The sequence below is a fragment of the Perna viridis genome, chromosome 2 (assembly GCF_037379345.1).
Source record: "Perna viridis isolate PV_CMFRI_1.1 ecotype Kerala chromosome 2, ASM3737934v1, whole genome shotgun sequence".
Taxonomy (NCBI): Eukaryota; Metazoa; Mollusca; class Bivalvia; order Mytilida; family Mytilidae; genus Perna; species Perna viridis.
The window spans coordinates 35228766-35237863 of NC_142446.1; the positions used below are offsets into that span (position 1 = coordinate 35228766).

General features: G+C 31.9%; 1 protein-coding gene across 3 annotated transcripts; it reads right to left on the minus strand.

Moving 5' to 3' along the window:
* Nucleotides 1-827: 827 nt before the first annotated feature.
* On the minus strand, nt 828-8847 carry LOC148624815 (somatostatin receptor type 2-like). 3 transcript variants are annotated; one of them, XM_088567736.1, is made up of 3 exons: nt 8605-8847; nt 4288-4404; nt 828-2267 (listed from the first exon to the last, which is right to left on the minus strand). In XM_088567736.1, the coding sequence occupies exon 3, from the start codon at nt 2253-2255 to the stop codon at nt 1050-1052; it is 1206 nt and encodes a 401-aa protein (XP_088423862.1). In that variant the 5' UTR covers nt 2256-2267; nt 4288-4404; nt 8605-8847; the 3' UTR covers nt 828-1049. The 3 variants fall into 3 exon arrangements, with proteins under 3 accessions (XP_088423862.1, XP_088423863.1, XP_088423864.1); XM_088567737.1 differs by lacking the exon at nt 4288-4404; XM_088567738.1 differs by lacking the exons at nt 4288-4404; nt 8605-8847 and adding an exon at nt 3568-3624.
* Between the last annotated feature and the right edge of the window lie 251 nt (nt 8848-9098).

The window sequence follows — 9098 nt, forward strand, 5'->3', positions numbered from 1 at the left end:
TTAAGCTTTAATTTTTACTATATTATTTCTCCTTCAAACGTTTCGTAAGATCTTTTTAATTATGCTTCTGCAGACAGATTAGCGAGTAATCTTCGGCAATTGAATTTTTCATACGTACGCTTACCTCGCAGCTCTTTAAATGATGAAAAAAATATTTTTATAACTTACCCTTTTATTGAAATGTTTATCAGGACAAAAATGTCACGTACATGGTACATTCATGTTATGATAACAATAAAACATATTGAAAAATAGACTGATTGTAGAAAGAGAATATTAATTTTAGCAATAGGATCGATACTGATTTATACCATTCCGACGCTGTAATATGAAAGTACTCATTCTAACCAGACTTTTTTATATCTTGAATATGATTCGAAACCAACCGGAAGTCACTGTTTGCAATGATAGTTGCCGGAAATCAAGACACCAATTCGCCAGGAAACCACCAACTGGGCCATGTTTACAAAAGATCATCAAGTTCATATTCGTTTATATTTAAACTGCTATATCTAGTTTGATTATATGAAGGTACTAGTATTTGTACAAGACATCTGCCAAATGCTAATCACAAAATGTAGTACATTAACGACTGATTTCTGAGCAATTAATATCTTTTTTTATTATTTACCTTTTAAACCTTTTGTGTTGATTTAATACTTATGTTAACATTTTAAGCTTTTGGAAAAAACAATGGGCATGTGATCAATTTGGTGTTATGCAGCTTAGGCTTCTAGTTACAAATTGAACGAGAAGACAAAGAAAAATAAACATAAGGGTTTTCATAGGATATTGAAGTTTCGAGGTTGTCTCCGAAGCACATTGACTTGTAATTCTCATATTCTTTACTCAACCAGATAACTTACACAATACATATACAATTATAAAACCATTAACACGAAAATTCAAATTCGTTTAAAAACATGTTACGAGATCAAAAGACATACTGACATGTCATGAAAGAAATCAAACGAAATTTCATAGGAGAAAAATATTGAAATCAAGGCTTTCTCATACAACTTATATTTTACTCGTGCTAATTACCATTCTTAACGTACATAACTACATCTTCTTATTGACTTCATAGAGTTTGAGCTACTTTTTTCAAATACTACAAGTATCTGTGACGTTCCAGAATCCGACACTCTGTCTCCATTTTGTGAATCATCATTACAGCAATATAGAATATGTGCAATTTTTCTTTTAAGAATTTCTCTACATACTCTTCTAAAGTTACGTCCACATATGAAATATACAAGAAAGTTTGCGGATGAGTTCAAATAATAAAGCACCTGTAAAATGTTCCCAATAGTCCGGTCTGCTTGACTGGCAACATTATACCTCCCGGTTACGGTCTCGATAATGACCTTTAGCCTGAAAATGTGTATAGGGGTATGTAAAAACACAAACGTAATCGAAACGGCAGTCAGTAAGGCAGCAACTGTTCCGTAAGACGGGCGTCGGATATATTTACTTCCATGGTGTCCTAATCTGAGTTTTCTTTTTGAATCCTGTACCCCCTTGTACACGATGATCAGCATAAGAGTCAGAATTATGAGCAAAGGTATTATAAGTGTCATGGCCGTGTCTATATATGTAAGCACCAATTCATGATTGCGAAATTTCTTTTTAGTCATACAATATTGTTTTTGTGACAATTCCAAAATTTCATTGCTCCAGAGTGGCATATTGTACAAGCATATAGAAACAAAAATCAGTACAAATATGATGGTTATAGCCGTCTTTGACGAACAGTACATTTTAATCACTAATGGATGACAGATTCGGACGTAATTTTCCACTGTCACGAACACTACACACCAAACTGCAACAAAACAACATATATAGGAAAGGAAAACGACCATATGGCAAACACCATCGGAATGAAAAATTCGTACATCTATGAAATCCAACCACACAATCAAAAGTGTGGCAAGAAATCCGGTATCAGCAATTGATCGCACGCCAAGAAAAACACAACAAGAAAACTTTCTCAAAGATTTCCCTAAAAATAGGAAAGCTGAAAGCGTATTTCCCAAAAAACCAACAACGCATAAAAATGGAAGTGAATACTTCCTTAAAAGAAAATCCGGTCCATCAGTTGGTGCTATAAATGGTACCTCTGACTTTGATGTCCTATTTAATGCCGAGCTTATATTAACTCTATGGTCAGGAATGGAGTTCATCATCTGATAATGACCGTATATATCTGTCGTGTACTCAAAAAACGTAAAATTCATCGTAGTTTCACTCATTCCTATTTACCTCTGAAAAAAATATATTTGGAACTTTAATTATAGCCGATTTCCATGCCAGTGGAGTTATCAAAATATCATTATATCTATAGTATTAATAAAAACAACATAGTAAGAATGCATTAAAGGTGAAAGGAATGTATTATAATTTTACAGTGAATAAACAGTTCATGGAATGTATTTTCATTACATTATGTTACATACTTAACGATAAAGCGCTTTACAAGATGTAAACCCGATCTGTTTGTGCAAGTACAGACACACCATTCAAGCTTGATACAAATTTGAATTTTGGTAGCGATTAGAATTTGATACAGAAAGGAAGCGAAGTGGTCACTTTTCATTCTTTAAATAGTTCCTTTCAAAACCTCCAAAATAAATATGACCCCTTTTGGTACAATTCTAAAGAGGTTCATTTACGAAGTACGAATAGTTTATTTATTGTCGGAATTAAAGAAACTGCTCGTCTCTGGCTCTTCTGTTCTAGATTCATACTTGACTCACACAACCCCTCCTAATATATTCCGTATAGTCAAATAAAGTAGATTTATTCATTGTTACTAAATAATATCGTCTTGACATCAAGAGAGTGTTTGTTTCTGGCATTTATTGGTCTCTCATTCCTTTTTGGCTCAATTCATAACGCCAACAAACCAATACTAGTTTGACCTTTGTGGTACAAGAGTAATCAAAGGAACCAAGGTTACAGCGGTAATCAAAAGAATGTAATCTAGGGACAAAGACCAGACATGGAAAACAAACATACACTACAAAGATCATAAAGTAACTAAAATCATACATACAAAGTAACAAAAGCAAAAAGGCAACTCGGAGTCCACTAAACACTGGGAGCATGGATCAGGTGCACCGGTAGGGTAAGCGTCCTGTGCTTTTTTTGAAACACCCGCAAAATATTATAGAACAATATCATCGGCATCCATATCTTATACAGGAGTCATACATGAATATAGTTAAATTAAATATACTGCTTGCTATGACCCTTGTTTGGCTCCTTCATCCAAACGATTTATTTTAAAACCCAAAACAATCAATACCAACCTTCATTTCGTAGTTCCTAACCGCTTACAAAATTGTACAAAGATCAATCATCTAAAACCCAAGTTGTCCCACAAAAGCAAATTTTTATAAACAACTATGACACGGACAACGGCGGCGAATTTTTAGCGACCGTATAAAAAGTCACGGTTACATGTACAGCAAATATGATAACCGAAATTTGTATAATCTAGAGACATGACAACATCAAAATGATCTGAAGATTTTCTGTCTTGGCTTTAAAATTATTACGAACCTGTATTTTTCATAAACCTTTCATTACAGCTTGTGCTTTTACATGACTGTAGACCTTATTTAAAAAAAATTATAAAAGAAAATTTGCAATTTCAGTCGAATAGTATTTCATCTGAAATCCTGTCAGTTATTATATGTCATAAAATCGTCTATGAATATGTTACTTTTTTAAGTATATGTTCGGTACCTTTCATATTTTATGTTTGCATTTACTCTTACGATGGATTTGTAAGGAATGTGATATTAAACAACGTATAACAGTAATCAAGGGAACCAAGGTTGTAGCGGTAATCAAAAGAATGTAATCCAGGGACAAAGACCAGACATGGAAAACAAACATACACAACAAAGAACATATAGTAACTAAAATCATACATACAAAGTAATAAAAACAAATGAGGAACTCGGATAACTGGGAGCATGGACCAGGTGCACAAGTATGGTAAGCGTCCTCTGCTTTTCCAAAAACACCCGCCGAGTTGCTCACAAAAAGTCAAGTCCGAGGTAGACAAACGAGGAAAGGAAAACTATGACCCATTGAATAAATCAGTTTTCATGGTGCAGATGGATACACCATAACGATCCACGAGTTCATGATGACGACCATAGAACTTCTGTAGTGATTACTTTAATCTTGTAGCAATATAACCCTGTTCCAGAAGCCTATTTAATAAATATATATAATATATTATTTTGTGCAATTGTTTTACAGGCTGCTTACCTTTTTCAGGGACTGAATATTAAAGGGGACAAAACTGTATCTTTAATCGCAAATAATGAAAATGCCGATTTGCTGTATAGTCAATCAGGTTTTAAAGAGAAAGATACAAATAGTTACCTGAAAAAAGAAACAAAAACAAAGCAACTGTATTGATAATATAGGTTCCAAAATCAAAATAAATAAAAATAAATCCCATTAAAATCTGAAAATATTCCTAGATGTTCCACTCACTGACATTGATTTCCCTAGTTGAGCTTTAAATACTTATTGACATAGATTGAAACAGGAGAGCCATGGTTATAAATATTGACTATGGCACAAATTGACAAAATATGGTATAATTAGAGGTGAAGAGTTAACCCATGTGAATTTAATAATTCAATAATAATTTAGTGGACGGGCTAGTACTTAGTTTAATATTGGATTGACCTCTTCGTCTATAAAATCATAGGCGTTTTGGGGTCATCGGACACAAACCTGGGCTTAACGAAAAACATGAAGAAAGCGCACACTAATAAGTAGATTTCTTTTTTTTTAATGTATTTTTTTGCAATTTCACAACGTGCAACATACATTCTATTTATACAAAAAACACCAAGTTCAATATATTTTGTAATAAAAAACACACAAGTTAGCGTGAATTGATATTTAAGAAGTTTGTTTTAAGTACAATCTCATTGTTGAAGGGGATTTCATCTTTGCACGAGTTAAAGCACTACATTAAATTCTGTGGTCCTTTGATTAGGACATTTTGTCATTCATCTCAAAGATTCTTACATTTAAACGAGATAGCAAATGTCAAAGACTCGGTAAGATTAAACCGTCTTTTGATTGTGGCTTGCAAAGATATAATGCATATGAGCATGTTGTAATTATTCCGTAAGCTGCTTAAAATAATGCAAGTTCTGAATCTTGGTTTTGACATACTTTAAGACTTTTTTTATCAGAACTTCTCAGCCCACTTATCATTAACATTATCTGCGACTTTACGTGTTGACGGTTACACCTTTGGTTACACCCACCTTTTTTTAACATTATCTAAGTATTATCATTATCATTGTTTAAACATTCAGAAATCGTAAGGAATTAATATAAAAGTATTCAGCTAAGAAACTTGCGATTTAAGGTAATGATGAAAAATCAAGTTTATCGAAAATCATCCATAGAACACTATTATAACATGTAACAAACAAATTAGCAGAGTGAAGAGAACTAAGCAACACTAAAGCCTGCTGCAGGTCCCGGAGGTCAAGCACAGATATTAGTTTGCATGACGTAAATGCGACCAATCTTTTTTTTTTTTTTTTTTTTTTTTTATAAATTATGAGAAGTAGTCAGATTCTCTACCAACATAGGTAAGCTAAGTACCCAAAATGGGTTTGCCATAAATTAAGCTGCAGGTTTTGCCAAGTCTAAAATATTAAATTGATCATGAGTAATACTGAGAAGATGTGAGTGCAAACCGCCACGTTTTCGACTGAACTTAAATGAATATTTGCACAACAGCTACATACAATGCGTTAATTAAGTTTAAAAGAATATATCGTTTTCCTGAAGTGTTTAAAATGGCTCTACGGTAGCTTTGATATATTATGTCAGAATACGTCTGTGTTAAGCATATTTCTAATGACAATCCGTCTGGTTTAATACCTGTTAAAAAGCTTTTTTGCACAAATGGGTGTTTCAATTCTTAACACAGATCTCCTACTTAAAAAATGATTTGGAGGAAATAAACGAAACTTCTAGTCTGATCTGAAATAGTGAAAAGTAAAAGCCAAAAGATACTTGATATAAAGAATCGCTTCTTTGCTCTTAAATTAAACAAGTACTATCGACGCAGTAAAATTTTATTTCTAAGTTTCTACATTTCTTTCAAGTAAATAACACATGCCACGCAATTTCAAATTTTCGACAGCTTTTGTTTCGAACGCAATTTCAAAATTTCGATACCGTTTTCTGAACACCACTAAGTTATCAGTATTTTACCAATCGGGAAACAGAATTGCGATCCAATGACTTGCGTTTCCATAGAAGAGCGTCTTTAAGGTCAAAGGGTAAAAACTGTACCGACTGCGTCGGAAAAATGCAAGTGTTGACTTGATTGCCTGTAAGACCGGCTTCTTTTAATGTAACACTTGCAATTGCCTGTCGCGATATCGTTTGAGGCTGAAGTCCTTTTCTCCATTAAATCTCTCCAGATCGAAGAATAATCCTGATCTTTTAAACAGGACACATTGAAAGCATAACTTATATTGTATAAGAAGTGGAATTTAGAATTAGCTGGTATAAATATTTGACCTAATTATTGAATGTTTACCAAATTGTTTCAAAAGTAATATTGGTAGAAAGAATGCAATTCACTCAAGGTGAAATGCTGAAAAACGTCCATATCGTAGTCTGAAATGTCAATATGAATGATTTATAAGTGGCTACAGTTAAAAGGATAAAGAAACTAAATTCAAATAAATTGTGATAAAATAAATAATAATGATAAGTCAATTGAATATTGTCATTTAGTATGAAAACAACTTATACCATAATGTTTTGGGCAAGAGCAATATGGAAAAATGAATGGTGAAAAAAGAAGTTGATGTGAAATGGCATATCGAATAAGGGATAAGGATATTTGATATGTTTTGAACATCAAAAAGTAATTTTATTTATTTGACAATAATTATGTTAATAACAATGTGCTATAAAATATACTTTGTTGTTCGATGATTGTGCCATAAATATAAGTGAAACCTTAATAAGAATTATATTTTTTAATACGAGTTTGTTCTGTCGGAGAGCAATAATTAGAATATTGATTTTGAATTTTAAAATGCAGTATCAATTTTTATGATAATAGAAATGCCTTGTACCGATCAAGATCTGAAAATCGTGGGTTTTCAGTTTTTATTTTTTGTAACATATATTGGCTGTGATAATTTCTTTACTCTCCAAGTATACTTAATTTGGTTAAATGTTGCGTTCTTAAGAACGTAATTTTCGTTAAGTTTCATGTATCTCTGTAATGATTTTATAAATGATCGATTAAATTACATGTGTATATTCTTTAAATAAAGTAGTTCGATATTGTTATCATTAGGTGCATGTATATCATTTATTCGAAATAAATTAATTTGAGATAAATACTGTAATCTGATTGGTTAAAATAATTCTGTAATATCTCAATAGATAAAAAATATTGACATGCCCCTATTCAATTACACTCAGAGCTACTTTTCTCACATTTAAAGATAAAAATATGTTTTAAAACTAATTTATAAGAATTCCTAAATATCGCAAATGCACTCATTCTCTAATTGAATCATTAGCTTTCATCTTTTCCTCATTTTGATGTAGATATTTACAGATACAGGTTTTGATGCTATTTTCCTTTAATTATACAACTGTTTAAAACTTATACAATTGGGAACGGAAATAAAGACACAACTCTTAAGGAGGTACACCTAGGATAATGGATATCACTCTTACAAAATATTGGAATGTGTGTATTCAGCTTTTTACATGGTGAAATTGAATATGATAAAAGCATATCACTGATTTCAAAAGTTATGTCGCTTACTCTAGGTCTACCTCATTAAGCAGTTTGTAATAGATGTACATTTGTATGTATTCTTTTCTCATATCTATTTTGAGTCGTCTATTTTTCTATTCTAAGGCAACAAAAGGCATCAAATAATCACTTTAATGATTTAAAGACATTTGAACTGTATCTGTATCGTGGATCTACATGTAACATTTTTAATTTGTTTTTTGTTTGTATTTTTTTCACACGTTAGCTTTATACGAGTGAAGTTAAGAATACTAAAACAATGGTGTATGTCCGATGACGTATATTATTATATTTACAACCATTTATTAGATACCCGCTTAGTTTTGAGGTAACTGAATCTTCAGATTATCACTATATGTAAGTTAATTGAAATGACATAGGTGAACTACGAACTACTTTGATAAATAAAAAGAATATTATCTTCAGTTGAAGACTGAAAAACGAAACATGCAGCTAAATGTCTATTCATAAGTTAGCACAATTGATGAGACAATTGCCACGACCAAATTTAAAAGACTTGCAAAGAATATAGGCTATTTAGTCTCACAATAAAATCACTCATATAACTGACAATATCAGTTATGACAACCATTCGGTCATTATCTAATCATATCTGTAACCATAGGTACATGTACGAAAAATAATCATCAAAATACATCTGAATTATAATCAATATATTTCAAAGATTTAAATAATTTTTCGTTTCCTGAGGATAATTCCTAATTTGACAATGTCATATAACTGACTTCACTTACCTACAAGTTATCAACATTGCGTCGCGTCATATTTATCCTCATGTGAATGCAATCAGTTAACTTTCTGTAAACACATAATCAGACCGAGTTATACGAATGTCTATATCAACCAATTTTAGTAATTTATTTGCCTAATTCATTCACCGTGACCGTATGTATAAGTCATTGTAAGAGACGAGTTCAAAGACTCTTTATCTGACTTGGCGATGGTTACCTACTGATTAGCATTAGATCGTACATAGAAAGAGAATAGCTTCCTTCTATACGTTATCCAATAAACTGAGCGTCAAATACTTTCATTATAACGTACTACTGATTATTGACATTTTACTGGTTCATCATGACGATAGGGCAAACAGTCATCCGTATTGCGATACCATTTTATTATTTTAAAAGTAATGGATCTGGCATTCAAGTGGTAGAAAACCCAATAATTCTTCTTGATGAGGATTACCGGCTTTTAGTTAAGATTGTAATAAAGATAAGTAATTGTC

Coding starts and splice junctions, on each gene's coding strand:
- LOC148624815 (XM_088567737.1), bottom strand. CDS start 2,255: ATGAGTGAAACTACGATGAATTTTACGTTTTTTGAGTACACGACAGAT.